The sequence below is a fragment of the Neoarius graeffei genome, chromosome 4 (assembly GCF_027579695.1).
Source record: "Neoarius graeffei isolate fNeoGra1 chromosome 4, fNeoGra1.pri, whole genome shotgun sequence".
NCBI lineage: Eukaryota > Metazoa > Chordata > Actinopteri > Siluriformes > Ariidae > Neoarius > Neoarius graeffei.
The window spans coordinates 88,588,583-88,611,628 of record NC_083572.1 but is presented as its reverse complement, the minus strand read 5'-3'; the positions used below and the strand labels follow the sequence as shown (position 1 = coordinate 88,611,628).

The window sequence follows — 23,046 nt, the reverse complement described above, 5'->3', positions numbered from 1 at the left end:
GTGTTTTCATGGCTTGTATTACTGTGTGTGTGTGTGTGTGTGTGTGTGTGTGTGTGTGTGTGTACTACTCATTTTCTTTTTGAGGTGTTTTCATAGCTTGTATTACAGCCTCTCTCTCTGTGTGTGTGTGTGTGTGTGTGTGTGTGTACTACTCATTTTCTTTTTGAGGTGTTTTCATAGCTTGTATTACAGCCTCTGTGTGTGTGTGTGTGTGTGTGTGTGTGTGTGTGTGTGTGTGTGTGTGTGTGTGTGTGTGTACTATTCATTTTCTTTTTGAGGTGTTTTCATAGCTTGTATTACAGCCTCTGTGTGTGTGTGTGTGTGTGTGTGTGTGTGTGTGTACTATTCATTTTCTTTTTGAGGTGTTTTCATAGCTTGTATTACAGTGTGTGTGTGTGCTACTCTTTCTTTTTGAGGTGTTTTCATGGCTTGTATTACTGTGTGTGTGTGTGTGTGTGTGTACTATTTTCTTTTTGAGGTGTTTTCATAACTTGTATTACTGTGTGTGTGTGTACTAATTTTCTTTTTGAGGTGTTTTCATGGCTTGTATTACTGTGTGTGTGTGTGTGTGTGTGTGTGTGTGTGTGTGTGTGTGTACTATTTTCTTTTTGAGGTGTTTTCATAACTTGTATTACTGTGTGTGTGTGTGTACTAATTTTCTTTTTGAGGTGTTTTCATAGCTTGTATTACAGTGTGTGTGTGTGCTACTCTTTCTTTTTGAGGTGTTTTCATGGCTTGTATTACTGTGTGTGTGTGTGTGTGTGTGTACTATTTTCTTTTTGAGGTGTTTTCATAACTTGTATTACTGTGTGTGTGTGTACTAATTTTCTTTTTGAGGTGTTTTCATGGCTTGTATTACTGTGTGTGTGTGTGTGTGTGTGTGTGTGTGTGTGTGTGTACTATTTTCTTTTTGAGGTGTTTTCATAACTTGTATTACTGTGTGTGTGTGTGTACTAATTTTCTTTTTGAGGTGTTTTCATGGCTTGTATTACTGTGTGTGTGTGTGTGTGTGTGTGTGTGTGTGTGTGTGTGTGTGTGTGTACTACTCATTTTCTTTTTGAGGTGTTTTCATAACTTGTATTACTGTGTGTGTGTGTGTGTGTGTGTGTGTGTGTGTGTACTACTCATTTTCTTTTTGAAGAGTTTTCATAACTTGTATTACTGTGTGTGTGTGTGTGTGTGTGTGTATACTAATTTTCTTTTTGAGGTGTTTTCATGGCTTGTATTACTCCGTGTGTGTGTGTGTGTGTGTGTACTATTCATTTTCTTTTTGAGGTGTTTTCATAGCTTGTATTACAGTCTGTGTGTGTGTGTGTGTGTGTGTGTGTGTGTGTGTGTGTGTGTGTGTGTGTGTGCTACTCATTTTCTTTTTGAGGTGTTTTCATAGCTTGTATTACTGTGTGTGTGTGTGTGTGTGTACTAATTTTTTTTTTAGGTGTTTTCATATTTCAGTCTCTCTGTGTGTGTGTGTGTGTGTGTGTGTGTGTGTGTGTGTGTGTGTATGTGTGTGTGTGTGTGTGTGTGTGTACTAATTTTTTTTTGATGTGTTTTCATAGCTTGTATTAGTCTCTGAGTGTATGTGTTTGCTATTCATTTTCTTTTTGAGGTGTTTTCATAGCTTGTATTACAGTCTCTGTGTGTGTGTGTGTGTGTGTGTGTACTACTCATTTTCTTTTTGAGGTGTTTTCATAGCTTGTATTACTGTGTGTGTGTGTGTGTGTGTGTGTACTAATTTTCTTTTTGAGGTGTTTTCATAGCTTGCAGTACTCTGTGTGTGTGTGTGTGTGTGTGTGTGTGTGTGTGTGTGTGTGCTACTAATTTTCTTTTTGAGGTGTTTTCATACAGTAAGCTTGTATTACTGTGTGTGTGTGTGTGTGTACTAATTTTCTTTTTGAGGTGTTTTCATAGCTTGTATTACAGTCTCTGTGTGTGTGTGTGTGTGTGTGTGTGTGTGTGTGTGTGTGTGTGTGTACTAATTTTCTTTTGAGGTGTTTTCATAGCTTGTATTACTGTGTGTGTGTGTGTGTGTGTGTGTGTGTGTGTGTGTGTGTGTGTGTGTACTAATTTTCTTTTTGAGGTGTTTTCATAGCTTGTATTACTGTGTGTGTGTGTGTGTGTGTGTGTGTGTGTGTGTGCTACTCATTTTCTTTTTGAGGTGTTTTCATACAGTAGCTTGTATTACTCTGTGTGTGTGTGTGTGTGTGTGTGTGTGTGTGTGTGTGTGTGTGTGTGCTACTCATTTTCTTTTTGAGGTGTTTTCATAGCTTGTATTACTGTGTGTGTGTGTGTGTGTGTGTGTGTGTGTGTGTGTGTGTGTACTAATTTTCTTTTTGAGGTGTTTTCATAGCTTGTATTACTGTGTGTGTGTGTACTAATTTTCTTTTTGAGGTGTTTTCATAGCTTGTATTACTGTGTGTGTGTGTGTGTACTAATTTTCTTTTTGAGGTGTTTTCATAGCTTGTATTACAGTCTCTGTGTGTGTGTGTGTGTGTGTGTGTGTGTGTGTGTGTGTGTGTGTGTGTGTGTGTGTGTACTGCTCATTTTCTTTTTGAGGTGTTTTCATAGCTTGTATTACAGTGTGTGTGTGTGTGCTACTCATTTTCTTTTTGAGGTGTTTTCATAGCTTGTATTACTGTGTGTGTGTGTGTGTGTGTACTAATTTTTTTTGAGGTGTTTTCATAGCTTGTATTTCAGTGTGTGTGTGTGTGTGTGTGTACTACTCATTTTCTTTTTGAGGTGTTTTCATAGCTTGTATTACAGTCTGTGTGTGTGTGTGTGTGTGTGTGTGTGTGTGTGTACTATTCATTTTCTTTTTGAGGTGTTTTCATAGCTTGTATTACAGTCTGTGTGTGTGTGTACTACTCATTTTCTTTTTGAGGTGTTTTCATAGCTTGTATTACTGTGTGTGTGTGTGTGTGTGTGTGTGTGTGTGTGTGTGTGTGTACTACTCATTTTCTTTTTGAGGTGTTTTCATAGCTTGTATTACTGTGTGTGTGTGTGTGTGTGTGTGTGTGTGTGTGTGTGTGTGTGTACTAATTTTCTTTTTGAGGTGTTTTCATAGCTTGTATTACTGTGTGTGTGCTACTCATTTTCTTTTTGAGGTGTTTTTATACAGTAGCTTGTATTACTCTGTGTGTGTGTGTGTACTGCTCATTTTCTTTTTGAGGTGTTTTCATAGCTTGTATTACAGTGTGTGTGTGTGTGTGTGCTACTCATTTTCTTTTTGAGGTGTTTTCATAGCTTGTATTACTGTGTGTGTGTGTGTGTGTGTGTGTGTGTGTGTGTATACTAATTTTTTTTTTTGAGGTGTTTTCATAGCTTGTATTTCAGTCTCTGTGTGTGTGTATGTGTGTGTGTGCTACTCATTTTCTTTTTGAGGTGTTTTCATAGCTTGTATTACTGTGTGTGTGTGTGTGTGTGTGTGTGTACTACTGATTTTCTTTTTGAGGTGTTTTCATAGCTTGTATTACTGTGTGTGTGTGTACTAATTTTTTTTTTTGAGGTGTTTTCATAGCTTGTATTTCAGTCTCTGTGTGTGTGTGTGTGTGTGTGTGTGTGTGTGTGTGTGTGTGTGTACTACTCATTTTCTTTTTGAGGTGTTTTCATAGCTTGTATTACAGTGTGTGTGTGTGTGTGTGTACTACTGATTTTCTTTTTGAGGTGTTTTCATAGCTTGTATTACTGTGTGTGTGTGTGTGTGTGTGTGCTACTAATTTTCTTTTTGAGGTGTTTTCATACAGTAGCTTGTATTACTCTGTGTGTGTGTGTACTAATTTTCTTTTTGAGGTGTTTTCATAGCTTGTATTACAGTCTGTGTGTGTGTGTGTGTGTGTGTGTGTGTGTGTGTGTGTGTGTGTGTGTACTACTCATTTTCTTTTTGAGGTGTTTTCATAGCTTGTATTACAGTCTGTGTGTGTGTGTGTGTGTACTAATTTTCAGTGTTTTCATAGCTTGTATTACAGTCTGTGTGTGTGTGTGTACTACTCATTTTCTTTTTGAGGTGTTTTCATAGCTTGTATTACAGTCTGTGTGTGTGTGTGTGTGTGTGTGTGTGTACTAATTTTCAGTGTTTTCATAGCTTGTATTACAGTCTGTGTGTGTGTGTGTGTACTGCTCATTTTCTTTTTGAGATGTTTTCATAGCTTGTATTACAGTCTGTGTGTGTGTGTGTGTGTGTACTACTCATTTTCTTTTTGAGGTGTTTTCATAGCTTGTATTACTGTGTGTGTGTGTGTGTGTGTGTGTGTGTGTGTGTGTACTAATTTTCTTTTTGAGGTGTTTTCATAGCTTGTATTACAGTCTGTGTGTGTGTGTGTGTGTGTGTGTGTGTGTGTGTGTGTGTGTGTGTGTGTGTGTACTACTCATTTTCTTTTTGAGGTGTTTTCATAGCTTGTATTACTGTGTGTGTGTGTGTACTAATTTTCTTTTTGAGGTGTTTTCATAGCTTGTATTACAGTCTGTGTGTGTGTGTGCTACTCATTTTCTTTTTGAGGTGTTTTCATAGCTTGTATTACAGTCTCTGTGTGTGTGTGTGTGCTACTCATTTTCTTTTTGAGGTGTTTTCATAGCTTGTATTACAGTCTCTCTCTCTCTCTGTGTGTGTGTGTGTGTGTGTGTGTGTGTGTGTGTGTGTGTGTGTGTGTGTGTGTGTGTACTGCTCATTTTCTTTTTGAGGTGTTTTCATAGCTTGTATTACTGTGTGTGTGTGTGTGTGTGTGTACTGCTCATTTTCTTTTTGAGGTGTTTTCATAGCTTGTATTACAGTGTGTGTGTGTGTGTGTGTGTGTGTGCTACTCATTTTCTTTTTGAGGTGTTTTCATAGCTTGTATTACTGTGTGTGTGTGTGTGTGTGTGTGTGTGTGTGTGTGTGTGTGTGTGTGTGTGTGTGCTACTCATTTTCTTTTTGAGGTGTTTTCATAGCTTGTATTACAGTCTCTGTGTGTGTGTGTGTGTGTGTGTGTGTGTGTGTGTGTGTGTGTGTGTGTGTGTGTGTACTACTCATTCTCTTTTTGAGGTGTTTTCATAGCTTGTATTACTGTGTGTGTGTGTGTGTGTGTGTGTGCTGCTCATTTTCTTTTTGAGGTGTTTTCATAGCTTGTATTACTGTGTGTGTGTGTGCGCTACTCATTTTCTTTTTGAGGTGTTTTCATAGCTTGTATTACAGTCTGTGTGTGTGTGTGTGTGTGTGTGTGTGTGTACTATTCATTTTCTTTTTGAGGTGTTTTCATAGCTTGTATTACAGTGTGTGTGTGTGTGTGTGTGTGTGTGTGTACTACTCATTCTCTTTTTGAGGTGTTTTCATAGCTTGTATTACTGTGTGTGTGTGTGTGTGTGTGTGTGTGTGTGTGTGTGTGTGTGTACTACTCATTCTCTCTTTGAGGTGTTTTCATAGCTTGTATTACTGTGTGTGTGTGTGTGTGTGTGTGTGTGTGTATACCTGTGTACTACTCATTCTCTCTTTGAGGTGTTTTCATAGCTTGTATTACTGTGTGTGTGTGTGTGTGTGTGTGTGTGTGTGTGTGTGTGTGTGTATACCTGTGTACTACTCATTCTCTCTTTGAGGTGTTTTCATAGCTTGCATTACACAGTCTCTTTCACTCCTTCTCTCTCTCTCTCTCTCTCTCTCTCTCGTTCTGTCTCTCACTCTGTAATGTAAAATTGTGAAATGTGCTGACTCGTTCTGCTTTGTGGCCAGTAGAAAGCTCTTCTAATAGGCCCCAGAGACTTTCCAGCCTACCTTAAATCAAGTGGAAAATTGTTAACTTGGGCTGGTATAAAGATGTTCCATCCAGTCCTCCTCCTTACACCCCCCCGCATCTCTTTTCCTCCTTTTCACTGCTTTTATGTAAATGAAAATGTATGGGAGAGCTCGGATGGCACAGGCTTTCATGTGTTTTCTTTGCTGAAAGAGGCAGCAATTCGCAGCACAGTTAATGAACCTTTTCTTAGTGTCCACGTAACAACAACCACCTTATTACTTCACAACCTGCTTCAGTCCATCTGAGCGTCTCAGACTGCCTGCTGTCTCTCTCGCACACGCACGCATGCACGCACATAGGCATGACGCTGTATGGAGCAAAAGTTTTAATGTAGGAGTTGTGAAAAACTGCAGCCAGGGGTTAGATTTTATTGGTATTCTATTTTTTATAATCGCACAGACTTGATGGTAGTTTCTGCTGCAAGACAAATTACAGGTTTATTTATATTAATGCGATCGTTCTAATATGTTGTCATTTCTATAGGAAAATCTTACACTGGGGCTTGGATGGTAGACAGTCCACTTTATACTGATTACAAAAAATGTGTAATGGATGACATGGTGAATATTTCAGAGACATTTGGTCTTTTAAAGAGACGTTTCGTGAAGGTTTTTGTAAGGAGTCTTCAGGGTCAGCACTTTGTAACACTGAGAGCTAAAACTGTCCCTTTAAGTTTCTTCATCTCTGGAAAGTCTTCAGCAAAGGAAATATTTTGTGGTTTGTCAGTAACATGACAAACTGCAACTGCTGGTCTTTTTAACCTCCAGAGATAGGAAGGAAGAAAGGATGGAGAGGGAGTGGCCGCTTCTCGCTGCTAGAACACAAGTGATAACAGGAACTAACTTGTTTTACAGATGTTCAGTAGCATTTAAACTGAACTATAAATCGTGAAAAATGCAGATGTGGCATTGTCCTTTAATAAATAATCAAATAAAATCTGTGGGGTAAGAGGAATAAAACACTTCAGGATGTGCAGGCTTTGGAAAATAATCAATGTTAGGGTGGGAAGAGGAACGCCCCTTCATGTCAGGCCACGTTACACAAACAACTCGGAGTTCATTATTTTCCCTAAAACAGTATTCCATCTGTTTTAAGGCAGATAGATTGATAGATTGATTGATTGATTGTACAGCATACAGCTTTAATTAAAAAACACAAATTTGGTGCACAAGTTTTCATTTTCTTTGGGTTTTCTGAAATCAACACAGGGTCAAAATTATACATACAGCGCACCTAATATTTGGGTAAAATGTCTCTTCGCAAGATTCACCTTGACCAAACATTTTTGTTTACCATGAACAAGAATATTCCATGACTCTTCATGGTAGAATTGGTAGAGTTCAGTTAATTTTTTTTTTTTTTATTGGCATGGACTCAACTTACAAGCATGGTCCATATATTTTCAATAGGGTTGAAGTCAGGACTTGTTTTAAGCTTAATGTTAGCCTGCTTTATCCTCCACAACCAGCTCTGATGTGTGTCTGGGTTCATTGTCCTGTTGTAACTCCCAAGTCGTGTTCAAGTTTCTGATGGTTTATGCTGAAGAATTCTGAGGTAGTCCTCCTTCTTCATTATTCCATCCACTTTGTGCAATGAACCAGTTCCACTGGCAGTAAAACAGCCCCAGAGCATGATAATCCTACTGCCACCACCAGCTGGTACAGTGTCCCTCTGTACATGGTGGTCATTGTGGCCAAACAACTCAATCTTTGTCTCATCTGACCATACAGCTTTCCTCCAGAAGGCTTTTTCTTTGTACGTGTGGTCAGCTTCAAACTTTAGTTAAGCTTGAAGATGTCAGTTTTGGAGCAGGGGTTATTTCTTGGATAGCAGCCTCTTAGTCCATGGTGATCTGAACTGTAGACAGTGATCCATCAGCTTCCAGTTCATGGCAGGGCTGTGCCATGGTGGTTCCCAGGTTGTTCCTGACCGTCCAAACCAATTTCCTTTCAGCTGAGGGTGACGGTTTGGGTTTTCTTGAAGCAAAGTGGCTTGGCAAAGTGACTACATCTCACAATAACTTGCATACGACTATATGTACTGATCTTGGAATTTGCAGTTGTTTAGAAATGGCTTCAAGAGACATTCCGGAATTGTGTATATCTGCGATCCTGTTTCTCAGATCTGCAGTGAGCTCCTTGGACTTTCCCATTGTATTGTGTGTTGGTCAATCTAATGAGTGCTGTAAACAAACCATTTTTATGAAGGCACAGAGAAGCTACCAGCTGTAGTCAATCTTGCTCACTAACAGGAAGTTAAGAAGCCGTGGCAAGATAAGAGACATTTTGGAAGTTTCACCACCTCTGAACTACTAATCTAAGTGAGTGTACGTAAATGTTTGACCCTGTATGTATAATTTTGACCCTGTGATGATTTCAGAAAACCCAAAGAAAATTAAAACTTGTGCACCAAATTCTAATGTTATTTTTTTTTTATAAAATTCAAGCTGTATGTTGTACAATCATTCTGCCACAGAAAAAGAACAGTTGAAAGAAATTACAGAAAGCCCAAATATTGCCATGACATTCATATCCAAGATGACATTTATGTCACTGTTTGTAAACTTCTGACCACAACTGTAGATTGATTGATTGATTGATTGATTGATTGATTGATTGATTGATTGATTGATTGAGTTATCCAACACAAGATTCACTCAGTTGATGCTGGTTTCCATTGGAGATGTGTATAAACTTATGCTAATTATTTATATCTACATTATAAAATTCATAAAATAACTAATAAAATGATTTATATATATATATATATATATATATATATATATATATATATATATATATATATATAATATAATATAATGTTATTTACCAGCTGGGAGGTCCGTATCGTGAAATACCGTGACTGAGGTCTTGAAAGTACTGAGCGAGGCCCTCTGGGCTGAGGTCAGTATTCAAGGCCGAGGTCACGGTATTTCACCATACGGACCGACCTTAAGCTGGTAAATAATATATTTATTTTTTTCTTTACCAAATTCTAACAGAAAATGAGAGCGCCCAAAAGGGAAAACCGAGCCGAGGCGCCATTTTGAATCCTCCTTCACGGCTGTAATGCAAATGGCTTCCTCCTCGGTATACAAGTGCACTTCCATGGCAGGAAAAAAAATTGCATTTTCCCGTCCCGGAAAGGGTGCTCACCTTCTGAAATCAACTCCTCTCACAATTTTTGAAGGAATTTCACGAAACTTGGCAGGATTCTTTGTTATACGTATGTCAGTAATACACAAATTGCAATTTTGTTCAATTCAGCCACATTTTATCAGAGTTACAGCCCTTGATTACCAAACTTGTACTTTGACAATTTCATGAAAGTGTGATCGTCTTCTGAAATCACCTCCTCTCACAATTTTTGGAGGAATTTCACCAAACTTATCAGGATTCTTTGTTATACGTCTGTAATGCACATATTACAATTTCATTCAATTACATTAGGTCACATTTTACCAGAGTTATGGCCCTTGATTACCAAACTTGGACTTTGACAATTTCATGAGGGTGTATTAAGCACTTATAGCATAGATATAGTTGCCAGCGGGTGATATTGTGCTCGTCTCCTCTTGTCAAGTCAAGTTTATTTCTATAGCGCTTTTCACAATAGACATTGTTGCAAAGCAGCTTTACAGAATTTGAATGACTTTAAACATGAGCTAATTTTATCCCTAATCTATCCCCAATGAGCAAGCCTGTGGCGACGGTGGCAAGGAAAAACTCCCTCAGACGACATGAGGAAGAAACCTCGAGAGGAACCAGACTCAAAAGGGAACCCATCCTCATTTGGGTGATAACAGACAACATGGACAGTTTTAACATGTAATCAGTTTCGTTGATGTTATAACTCTTCAACTGATGAGTGCAAAACTGTTCATGACGACTGCAGTCCTAAAGTTAGCAAGTCAACTGTAGTCCTCATCCATAAAAGCATTACTGTAAGTGTCCAGTGTGTCTTCCAAGTGCGACTTTCAACTGTCCATATGGGGCCGTCCTCTACAGGAGCGATGTGATGAGACTCCAGCCAGACGTAGGGCATCAGGATGGATCAGGCAGGTCCGAGGAGCAGAAGAGGTCAGCATCTCGATCCCAGGATTGACATGTAACTCAGAGGGACAGACAGAGAGAGGGGTGGGGGGGAGAAAGAAAGAGAAAACACAGGTTAGGTTTGCCCAATGTCACCTGAATAAGTAGAAACAGTATACATTTTGCGCTGAGTACAAGCAGGGACTCCGGCAAAACTAACTATGACGGCATAACTAAAAGAGAGAGTCAGAAGGTAACACAGGCACGAGGGAGCCCCGGGACATAAAGCAGCAGCCACTACACCGTCAACAAACTCAAGTGAGCAAGAGAGTGGGGGACTGACAGCATCCATACATCCCAGTTTACCAAAACACTCTACGCCTGAGGATCCTTCAGAGCTACTCCTTTACCTAATAAAAACTAACAAAAGGCTTGATTAAACAGATATGTTTTCAGCCTAGACTTGTAATGATCATTCCAATTAAACATGCTGACGGATCTCCAAGACCTGATAAGTGTTTGCACGATGATTTTCATTGGCTTTGTTCCTCATCATATCATGTGACTTCAATGCAAAAAACGTGTTTGCGTTTCAATTTTGTGAATCGTCTGAAAATCCACTTTGTGTGAGTGTATAAAATTTTTTTTGTGATATTTGAGTATTGTTTAAATTCACACATTTCCTTTCCTCGATATTTTTTGTTGTTATTCTTGTTTGCAATTTAAAATTGCGCATTAAGCAGGTTAATAGAAACCTGCCTTTAGTCCTTGCTGTCGTCAAAATAATTAGCTTATCTGACCATAAGGCCGATGAGCTGTTGCCATGGCGTGGCGTCCGTCGTCCACAATTCAGTTAAATCGTATCTCCTCCATCAGTTCTCCACAGATTTCCGTTCCGATTGTTTTGTTTGAAAGAACTCGTCACTCCGCACAAAACTCAGTTGTTGTTTTGTCCAACTTTTTGCTAACAAGTTTGTAATTAGGCCAAATTAACGAATTTTCCAGGCCTCTCACGAGAATTGTATTTCTTCTCTCATTTCTCATCCGATTTCAGTTCTGATCGATGTTTTGGGTAGATCTTTCCTCGAGGAACAAAAGTTGGTCATTTGTTTGTTGATTTTCTTGTTGTAAACATTTTGTTTACAACTTTGTTTATTTTCAGTTAAATCGTGTCTCCTCCCTCCTTCAGTTCTCAATGGATTTCAGTTCTGATTGTTTCATTTGAAAGAACTCGACCTTCTGCACAAAACTTGGTCACTATATTGTCAATTTTTTGCTAACGAACTGCTAATTAGGTCAACTTAACGAGTTTTTAGACTTTTCACAAGAATTGTATCTCTTCTTGCAGGTCTCATCCGATTCCTGTTTTGGGTAGATCTTCCCTCGGAGAACAAAACTCGGTCGTTTGTTTGTTGATTTTCTTGTAAACAATTTGTTTACAACTTTGTTTATTTTCAGTTTAATCGTGTCTCCTCCCTCCTTCAGATCTCAGTGGATTTCAGTTCTGATTGTTTTATTTGAAAGAACTCGACCTTCTGCACAAAACTTGGTCATTGTATTGTCAGTTTCTTGCCAACAAATTAGTCATTAGGTCAACTTAACATGTTTTCTTCAGACTAGAATTGTATCTTGTCTCTCATTTATCATGCGAATTCAGTTCTGACGGCTGTTTTGGGTCGATCTTGCTTCAGGGAACAAAATGTGTTGATGTGTTGATTTTCCTGTTGTAAACAGTTAGTCGTGGAGGTTGGTCCTCTCTCACATCGTCACATTTCAGTTCTGTTTGATGTTTTGGTCGTCATGGCGGTTTTGATGGCAGGTTAGATGAGCTACTACGTCCTTGACGTTCTGGTCTTATATTACGGTCATTGTAATTAATTTGCGTCATTATAGTCCAAAGCCAATAGAATTAGTTTAAAATGATGCCAGTTACACAAGTACTGTAGGTGGAGATCAAAGCCACCATATTTACGTAGGTTCATCGTTATCTAATAATGAACGTCCTGTATATCTCATCTCATTATCTCTAGCCGCTTTATCCTTCTACAGGGTTGCAGGCAAGCTGGAGCCTATCCCAGCTGACCACGGGCGAAAGGCGGGGTACATCCTGGACAAGTCGCCAGGTCATCACAGGGCTGACACATAGACACAGACAACCATTCACACTCACATTCACACCTACGGTCAATTTAGAGTCACCAGTTAACCTAACCTGCATGTCTTTGGACTGTGGGGGAAACCGGAGCACCCAGAGGAAACCCACGCCGACACAGGGAGAACATGCAAACTCCACACAGAAAGGCCCTCGCCGGCCACGGGGCTCGAACCCAGACCTTCTTGTTGTGAGGCGACAGCGCTAACCACTACACCACCGTGCCGCCCGTCCTGTATATGTTTTTTTAAAAAATAAATAAACTTGAAGTTAAACTTGGAAAAGTGCTGTTTATATGATGCCAAATATCTCACATCTTAATTGGTTTGGATTCTGTGAATGAAAAATTTAGGAATTAAAAAAATACCTTTAATAGCTGATTTCTCTTTTCTCTGCGTGAACATGCCCAGAGCTCTCATGAGACGCACTCTTTTGTAAAGCTATCGCTGATTTTTTTTTTTTTATTTGTTTAGTATAGCAGGTCTTAGGGAAATGCACAAGTTTTTAGTAAAATTAGTTCAGCATCAGTCAAACTAAAAGCAAATGGGCATTCAGGAAAAAAAAACAACAAAGCACCTGAATGCTCCTCAGAGATGGGGTGAAATTGCAATCGACTGAGCACAAGTGGAGAGGGATTTAGCAAATTGGAACAATTAGCCACGAGCATGGTGAGTGATGATGTTGTCTATAGGATGATGTAGAGGGTATTAGGGCCAAGACTCACAGGCTGCGATAATCTTGTCCCACGAGACAGTGTGTTTGACAGTGTGTGTGTGTGTGTGTGTGTGTGTGTGTGTGTGTGTGTGTGTGTGTTTATGCTTTTCTTAAGAAAGAAGTTCATACTCTATAAAGGCTTGATGTTGGTATGCATGGACAGATTGCATCTTTTGTAACAAGGAAGACTGGCCTGATAATAGGTGAAAATTCAAATTCAAGCCAAATTGCTTGAAACTGGTCTCCTTGAATTCAGAATTGAATGCAGAACAACATATTTTTTTACAGAATTAAAATATATTTATGTGTTCTTGAGACATTACAAATCAAAGATTGAAAAACAGCTTAATTTTTGAGAAAACTGCCGTAACATTTCCTTAATATGAAGATCACATGGTCCAAAATGGGCCTCATCAACCAATGAGATCAAATGTTTTTTTTTCTTAATAACTTTGATATTTTTCAAGATATTTACATGGAAATTGGCAGGCACATAGATGATTGGATACTGAATCCAAATTTGAAAAATGAGTAAAAACAAATTATGCAAATTGGTATTTAATTAGTATTAATTATGCTAATTATGTTTTTAACCGTTAAATCGGTACACTCAGTAAAAAAGTAATAAAAGATTATTTCTAATACGCTCTTTGTGCTCTGTAGGCCTTTGTATTTCTCAAAAGTAGGGTCTACTAGTGTTGATATGAAAGAATATAAATGATAATATTCACAGATTTCAAGGCGAACCTCGAAAAAACCGTGTGATCCACATCCAATAAACAATTCACATTAACTGAATTGAAATTGACACTCTCGTTTCTGACTTCCATTTTTTTAAAATATCATTCCGACCACTAACATATCTCAATATTTTTCATCAAAACAACTCCAGTTATATTCTAAAATAGTTATTTATTTACATGAATCAGTTTGATTTGGAAAAAAGAAGTAGGTAAAGCTATGAAAACTCACTTCAGAGTCTCCCGTGAATCATACCGTAACATCAAAACTAGCTGACGGGAAAATTTTGCTGAATACTTCATCAGAAACACTGAGAGCGAGATAGAACATCCCTATAAACGTTATCTGATTGATATTCACGAGTAATCCAGTCGGAAACCGATCAGAAGAGAGAGAGCCTGACCGCTTTCCCGTGATTCAAAAAGCACCGGCGGTTTCCCGACGTCATGCGAGCAGTTTTTACTCTGTTGTACCGACTTCAACCTTCCATTACTCCCAAAGTACTGAACAGATCTTAACCAGATACATTTCTTTGGGAAGCAGAAATTATAAGCTTTTTAATGATATTATTCATGGCAGAAAATATTCAAGAGTCAAGCAATGACAGGTTTGGAAACTTATAGTAGATGAGCGTCTGCATGCAGCATTTTCACAACATGGCCAGCGAGTGAGCGTCTGATACGCATATTGATAGAACAGTTATTGATTATCCAACCAGTTCAGTGTTCGAGACGTAATAAGCAAAAAATATCAACGCTGGGACAAACGCGTCTGAAATAATTTCCAGCCGATTTCTTAAAATGTTTGTTTATGATGCTTTTAAAGAAGTGCTTAAATGTGTCTAAATGAATTAGGCAAGGTTGTAAAGTGAATAAAAGCATACGTGTCGACTGGTTTGGAGAAATAAATGTATTTCGATTACTGAAGTCAAAGTACACTTATGTGCAAAATAATAGCAGTGTGTTTAAAACAATTGAGAAAAAGCTCAATCCTCATAATAGCATTTATTTCCATATACACAAAGGCACTGGGAGCACCGCATATTCAATTACAAATGAAAACATGAACAAAATATCAATTTTAAACTGAAAATGAAGAAAAAAGAATAATAGGTTGTTCAAAAAAATAGCAGTCTGCGCATTTTCATTTACAAACTCGAATATTTACAGTATAAACTGAAATTTGTTTACAGATTTAGCTTTTCTGTTAATCACTGAACTAATATTTAGTTGTATAACCTTTATTTCTGATAACTGCTTTACATCTGTGTGGCATGGAGTCAACTAACATCTGACACCTGCGAAGAGAGATTCCAACCCGAGCTGACTGGACTACATTCCACAGTTCTTCTGCATTCTTGGGTTTTGCATTAAAAACAGCATTTTTGATGCAACTCTACAAATTCTCAATCGGATTGAGGTCTGGAGATTGGGCTGGCCACTTCATAATCTCAATCTTGTTGGTCTGGAACCAGGATGTTGCCCGCTTGCTGGTGTGTTTGGGGTCGTTGTCCTGCTGAAACACCCATTTCAAGGGCATTTCTTCTTTAGCATAAGGCAACATGACCTCTTCCAGTATTTTGATATATTCAAACTGGTCCATGGTGCCTGGTATGCGATAAATGGGCCCGACTCCAAAGTATGAGAAACATCCCCAAACCATTCTGCTTGCACCTCCATGTTTTACAGTCTTCACAGTGTACGGTGGCTTGAATTCAGTGTTTATGGGTCGTCTCACAAACTGTCTGTGGCCTTTAGACCCAATAAGAACAATCTTGCTCTCATCTGTCCATAGAAATGTTGCGCCACTTCTCTTTAGGCCAGTCAATGTGTTCTTTGGCAAACTGTAACCTTTTCAACACGTCTTTTTTTCAACAATGGTACTTTACGAGGGTTTCTTGCCAATAGTTTGGCTTCACATAGGCATTTTCTGATTGTTGCCGTACTCCCAGGTAACTGGCGATCTTCTTTGATTTCCCTGGAGCTGATCGTTGGATGCTTCTTTGCCATTCTTGTTATTCTGTGATCTACGCGGATGGTAATATTTCTTTTCCTACCACGTGTTTTGGGTTTTGTTTGCCATTTTAAAGCATTTGAGATCATTTTAGCTGAGCAGCCAATTATTTTCTGCACTTCTTTATATGTTTTCCCCTCTCCAGTCAACTTCTTGATCAAAGTTCTTTCTCCTTCGGTACAATGTCTGGAACGACCCATTTTACTCACTGAGCAAGGGCTAAAACCAGCAGGTACAACATTTGCTGCCCTCCTTCTTTAAGGCCCGGTCCCACTGGCCGATGGACACAAAACGTATGCAAAAAGGACACAGCGGACGAGCAAAATTTCGGGGGTGGCTCTATCCGTTTTCATCCGCTCCAGAAATGGACAAAATTTGCGAAAATTTGCGAAAACAGAACGGAAAAGAACGGACGTGGGTAGTATATAGCGGGGATGTTAAACGCATGTTCATAGGAAGCTTAGCGGATGAAAGCGGATGGAAGTGGATGACAGCTCCGAAGGGGTTACCGGTGAGAACTGAGAAGCGGACGCATAGCAGAAAGAGCGGATGCATAGCGGATGAAGGGGATGCATCACGTACGCCTAACGGAAACAAAGGGGATGTTGCACGGATGTATATCGGATGCAGACCGTTCACTGCGCATGCGGGGGGTATGAATTGTGTCTGCTCCGAGGATATAAAGGGATGCAGCACGCACGCCGTCAGCATAAAGCGGAAAGACGTGCTGGCGGCTACATCGATACATCTCTACTACTAGATGATTTTCTCCCCCTTTTTATACAAAATATCGATTGTCCGCTAGGTGTCCTTCTACATACTCTAGACATACTCCAGACATCCTAAATATACGAGATACATCCCAGATATAAACGCTTTGTCCGTTTTGAATACTTTATATACGAGATGCATACGCTTACATCCTTTCTATTTCCGTGCTACTAACGATGAATAGACGTTTCATGTACCTTATCTTTCCTCCCTCTTTCCGTTTTCAGCTGCAGCGGATGTGAGTTGCGAGGATGCCCAGAGGATGCAGGGAGGATACAGCAGACGTTTAACGGATGATAACGGACATAGAACGTTTGTTGTTCGTATATGTCGCGGATTTACATCGTACACGGCGGAAAGTTCATCCGTTCTAAAAGTTTTGTGCAGCTCAAAACTTTTTGCGCGGATGAAATCACAGTGGACGGATGTTCGATGGATAGAGCGTATGAAGCACGTATGCAATGAGTACACAACGGATGCATAGCGTTTTCCAACGGATGGCAAAGATTTTTTTACGTTTTACATCCTCTTTGCATCCGTAAGTGCAGTGGGACCGGGCCTTTAAATAAGGGCCATAATTGACACCTGTTTCTTCACAGAATGAATGGCCTCTCTAATTGAACTCCACACTGCTATTAATTTGAACACGCTGCTATTAATTTGAACACGCCCCTTTCATTAAATGAGTCAATTACACCCAATTAGCAGAGTGCATGTCATGACTGTTGATTCTGTTGTTTGCCCATTACTCGGCTACGCCTATTTTTTCCCATGTTGTATTATCTTTTCTGCCAAAATCAGTAATTAAACACATTAGTGATGTTAGACTGCTATTATTTTGCACATAACTGTATGTTGTTCAAAAAAAAAAATCCATCTTTAGTCAAAACAAAGCTTTTCATTGTTTGCTGGGATTCAGAGCGTGATGGCTGATAGGACGTGACGTGACACATTTTCATTTTTGTTCCTCGGTCCAATCCAGTTCAAAGCCCTAATTCGAGCTGTGTATGTGGACCATCCTGTGGCACTAGGACTCGTCTCGTCTTGGTCTGCTTTCATTACTCTGTGTGTGAAATGGAATGCTCGTGGACTGCTTAGTAAATCTCAGCACTGTGGCTTGGCTGGACACATGGTATCTGTGAGAGAGGAGGTGTGTGTGTGTGTGCGTGGGGTTGTGTAGATCTCATGATCTCAGTATGCACTCGGAGCGACTACAGGGTGATGAAGAGTCCACGCTGTTCCCGGAAACACGATCCTGTAGCCTCCTCTCCCCCCCCCTTCAGACACACACACACTCTCTATTTCAAGAGCAACCTGCTCCTCGTACATTCTCTATCTTCCCACATACACATGTCTTGCGCCCCTCGCCCCATAGTGTGTATAATTAGCTTTTCTGACAGGTGGAAGAGATCGGATCTCCCGAAGAATGAAGCAACCAATTTACACCCATATTACACAGACGCACAGACACTCTCACCTACTCTCACTCACTGGATCATTCACACACTTCTTTTTTTTTTCTTCTTCTTCTTCTTCTTCTCTCAAGTGCACACAAACATCCTTCTGCTTTAACATGGAGAACACAAACACTAACAGTGCAGAAAAAAAAAACACTATTATCACTGTGATAGCACAATAACAGGGCGCATCATTTACTCCACAGTGTAAGAAGAAACACACGCTCGTGTGTCCGGACTTCTCCAGAACTGGTGTGTGTCCTCAAGGGACTAAGTGTAAACTGCAGCACAGACAGAGGGTCAAGCGTTCTGGATCCAACCTGAGCTCGGGCTCAAGCAAAAGAGCACGCAGCCGCGAAGCAACAAAAAGGTTCGTCTACGAAACAATAAAAATAAAAGGAAAACAATGCTACTGGAAAACCCACGGCTTTAGAAGTCGTGTTTCGGTTTGTTAATTAAGGTCACGTTTACATGTCCAAGCTTAAGTTTATTTGCAGTAAATCCTGGCTCGTGGCATTTGAATTCCCCCTTCAGAGGTGATGCTAATCGTCTTGTATTGTCTTTTTTTTTTTCTCCTCCTATAAGTCCCAGGCGAGAACCAGAGTCCACTCCAGCAGAGGAGGGCACACCTAAGAGCGGTCCTGAAAAGCTGCCATCCTTCATCTCTCTGTCCAGTTCCCCAGAGACCCCAGAGTGTAGTGTGGGCCCTTCATGCCCCCCTGGAGCAGGGGCAAAGGGCACAGGTGAGCCATGACCCCCATTTTGGGGGAATCTTTATGCAGCGCTCTCTCTCTCTCTCTCTCTCTCTCTCTCTCTCTCTGATACACACACCTGGTAGCTTTTACAATTTAGCAGCTTTTCCACTGTTTTTTGAAGCATCTGCTGGATTTTCTTAATGTTGCAAGATGCCAAAAGTATTATAGAAGAGATCAGATTTTAATTTTAGAGAAATGTGTAAGGTTTTGAGAAATGGTTAATTACATTGCATGTTAATTAAAAATAAAGAAGGAAAACTCATATTTCCGTGAAGTGGGATTAAAAGAAGGCATGGTAATTTCCGTTTCCAGTTGAGAGTACGCTGTGCGCATTCTGGCTGCTGCTTCTCACCGGAGCCTTTATTTAGGTTAGGTTAGTTTAGTTTCCCTTTTGTTTTTCTTTTTTGTGTTTGTGTAGTTTTTTTGTTTGAGTGGTTTGTCCGCTGGTTGTGGTGTAGCTCCGGACCCAGTTCTGGGCGTCGGTTCCCTCCAGGCCTTGGTGCACCGTTGGTGATGCCTGTGCTCCTCACTATGGACTGCAGTGAGCTCGTTGCTGTTTTAACATCAGGGTTGTCCAGCGCTCTGTGCGGCGGTGCTTTTGTGCTTGGTGCTGTGTTCTGATCGATGTTGCTCGGTGGCATTGCGGTGGCTGTGCAGGTGGTTTTGGACGTACCAGCGCTCTGTGCGGCGGTGCTTCTGCGCTCGCTTTGTGGATCCATGGCGCGATGCTGCCTGGCGGAGTCATGGTGGCTGTGCAGGCGGTGTGGGATTTATCTTCGTGCACCTTTTGGTGGGACTGTGGGTAGCTACACTATTGAAATGACATCCTGACCACCTTTTGGTAGATTTTTTTTTTCTCCCTAATTGTAAAGCGACCTTGGGTATGAGAAAGGCGCTATATAAATTCAACTGATTATTATTATTATTATTATTGTTGTTGTTGTTGTTGTGATGCGGCAGTAGTGTTGATACTTCAGCTCGTCTGTGGCTCGATCCAGAGTTTGGGTTACGGTCTGTGTGGAGTTTGTGTGTTCTCTCTGGGTCCATATGGGTTTCATCCCTCATCCCCAAATCATGCTGGTAGGTGGATTGGCTGCTCGAAATTGCACGTAGGCGTGAATGAGGGTGTGAATGGACTGACAGCCTGTCCAAGCACAACCCAGACCAAGATAAAGTGCTGACTGAAGAATGGATAAATGAACAGATGAATTTCCCCTCGGGGATCAGTAAATTCCATCTATCCATCCAGCAGTCAATCAATCCATCCAACTGCCAATCCATCCATCAGAATGGGAGCTGGAGGTGGATGATATCACAATATTTGTCATGGCTAGCTAGCTAGCTAGCTAGCTAGCTAGATAGATAGATAGATAGATAGATAGATAGATAGATAGATAGATAGATAGATAGATAGATAGATAGATAGATAGATAACAATATGTTGATTTGTTGAAATGGTTTATGGTCATTTCGCACAAGTCTTTTAGCACAAGTTCTAAGAACAGTTAATCTTTATTATCAGTGTCTACTGATCATGTTTAAAGATGTTTGACGGATTTTTTTTTTATGGAAGATGCTGAGATTCCGATCAAATACGAGCGATTGTATTTTGCCACTCCGCCGTCTTGAAACCACCATGTTTGATGTTCATCTATCTATCCATCCATCCATCCATCTATCTGGCATACAGGGGCTTAGCCAGGATTGGGAAGGTTGGGAGTGTTTTTCTGAAAGTAGGGAGCGTAACTTGGTCATGACCGTGTATGTATGTGTGTGTGTGTGTGTGTGTGTGTGTGTGTGTGTGTGTGTGTGTGTACAGTGGTGCTTGAAAGTTTGTGAACCCTTTAGAATTTTCTATATTTCTGCATAAATATGACCTAAAACATCATCGGATTTTGACACAAGTCCTAAAAGTAGAGAAAGAGAACCCAGTTAAACAAATGAGACAGAAATATTATACTTGCTCGTTTATTTATTGAAGAAAATGATCCAATATTACATATCTGTGAGTGGCAAAAGTATGTGAACCTTTGCTTTCAGTATCTTGTGTGACCCCCTTGTGGAGCGATAACTGCAACTAAACGTTTCCGGTAACTGTTGATCAGTCCTGCACACCGGCTTGGAGGAATTTTAGCCCATTCCTCCATACAGAACAGCTTCAACTCTGGGATGTTGGTGGGTTTCCTCGCATGAACTGCTCGCTTCAGGTCCTTCCACAACATTTTGATTGGATTAAAGTCAGGACTTTGACTTGGCCATTCCAAAACATTAACTTTATTCTTCTTTAACCATTCTTTGGTAGAACGACTTGTGTGCTTAGGGCCGTTGTCTTGCTGCATGGCCCACCTTCTCTTGAGATTCAGTTCATGGACAGATGTCCTGACATTTTCCTTTAGAATTCACTGGTATAATTCAGAATTCATTGTTCCATCAATGATGGCAAGCCATCCTGGCCCAGATGCAGCAAAACAGGCCCAAACCATGATACTACCACCACCATGTTTCACAGATGGGATAAGGTTCTTATGCTGGAATGCAGTGTTTTCCTTTCTCCAAACATAACGCTTCTCATTTAAATCAAAAATTCTATTTTGGTCTCATCCGTCCACAAAACATTTGTCCAATAGCCTTCTGGCTTGTCCACATGATCTTTAACAGACTGTAGACAAGCAGAAATGTTCTTTTTGGAGAGCAGTGGCTTTCTCCTTGCAGCCCTGCCATGCACACCATTGTTGTTCAGTGTTTTCCTGATGGTGGACTCATGAACATTAACATTAGACAATGTGAGAGAGGCCTTCAGTTGCTTAGAAGTTACCCTGGGGTCCTTTGTGACCTCGCTGACTATTACACGCCTTGCTCTTGGAGTGATCTTTGTTGGTCGCCCACTCCTGGGGAGGGTAACAATGGTCTTGAGTTTCCTCCATTTGTACACAGTCTGTCTGTCTGTGGATTGGTGGAGTCCAAACTCTTTAGAGATGGTTTTGCAATGTTTTCCAGCCTGATGAGCATCAGCAACACTTTTTCTGAGGTCCTCAGAAATCTCCTTTGTTCGTGCCATGATACACTTCCACAAACATGTGTTGTGAAGATCAGACTTTGATAGATCCTTGTTTTTTATATAAAACAGGGTGCCCACTCACACCTGATTGTCATCCCATTGATTGAAAACACCTGACTCTAATTTCACCTTCAAATAACTGCTAATCCTAGAGGTTCGCATACTTTTGCCACTCACAGATATGTAATATTGGATCATTTTCCTCAATAAATAAATGACCAAGTATAATATATTTGTCTCATTTGTTTAACTGGGTTCTCTTTATCTACCTTTAGGACTTGTGTGAAAATCCGATGATGTTTTAGGTCATATTTATGCAGAAATATAGAAAATTCTAAAGGGTTCACAAACTTTCAAGCACCACTGTATGTGTAGATAGATAGATAGATAGATAGATAGATAGATAGATAGATAGATAGATAGACACACATACTGTGTGTGTATATATATATATATATATATATATATATATATATATATATATATATATATATATATATATAAAGCAACGAAACGGCATCAGGAACGGCACTAAATATAAACGAACAAAAAGCCAGTTTCCGATAGCAAATTTTCCATCCCACACGAGGATCTTCTTCGGGCACTGTATTTAAACGTACAAACAGCGGTGCACGGAGTGAATGAGAAAAGACAGGAAATGAGGGGTATATATATGCACACACAACGGAAAGCCATTAGTGTCAAAACATGAGCAAAATGGCACGAATGACATTAATTAAACGAATAATTATGAAAGTCAAGTTCATCCAATCAAAAATGGCTAAAAATTTTTTACAACGGGAAACTGACCAATAAAGAACAGCGAGCCAAAGGCCAATCAGAAAAGGGTTAAGTGGCACGTGGGCCTCTAAGCTGACTACAGAAACCGTCGTTAACATTTAGACACGCTGTTCATCAAACCTACCGACACCCAGGGGCGTCGTGGCTCAGGTGGATAAGGCGCAATACCATAAATCCGGGGACCCGGGTTCGATTCCGACCCGAGGTCATTTCCCGATCCCTCCCTGTCTCTCTCCCGCTCATTTCCTGTCTCTACACTGTCCTATCCAATAAAGGTGAAAAAAGCCCCCCAAAAAATCTTTAAAAAAAAAAAAAACTACCGACACCCGACAATTTCTGCTGGCGTCATCTTGTCATCCTGGTCATGTCAAGCGTAGTCTACTGTACAGCCAGGCTCTTTGTATTTTACGCATATGCTCGAATGCCGATGCCGCATTAGATCGTCTCTGCGAACTTGAGCAGTCTTTTTGTAGACATGCTTATAGCAAATGCAAAGTTAAAACTCAGATTAAGCATGCTATAATAACATTTTTCTCAGATGATTCTCCTAAAATGAAGAAAAGTGAGAATCGTGTACTGTGCATTTTCGATTATCACTCCGGCCTTCCAGACGTTAATGGTATTTTGTCACGCTCCCTCCCTGTTCTCCACTGCTCCAGCAGAATGAAAGAGTGTGTACCTGAGAAGCCTTTGGTCTGCTTCCGATGTCCCCTTAATTTGCATAATTTGCTGGTACGGGCGAAGCTGCCCAACCCAGACACTAATTCAGTAACACAAGGTTCTTGTGGGCCTTG

The 23,046-nt window shown here is 40.1% G+C and overlaps 1 protein-coding gene across 3 annotated transcripts in view; it reads left to right on the top strand.

Moving 5' to 3' along the window:
• zc3h3 (zinc finger CCCH-type containing 3) overlaps positions 1–23,046 on the top strand; it is a 233,612-nt gene that overhangs the window by 196,080 nt on the left and 14,486 nt on the right. For all 3 annotated transcript variants that reach the window (XM_060919964.1, XM_060919963.1, XM_060919962.1), the window contains exons 10-11: positions 17,845–18,008; positions 18,224–18,381. In XM_060919964.1, coding sequence (XP_060775947.1) covers positions 17,845–18,008; positions 18,224–18,381 — 322 coding nt within the window. The remainder of the gene's footprint in view (positions 1–17,844; positions 18,009–18,223; positions 18,382–23,046) is intronic.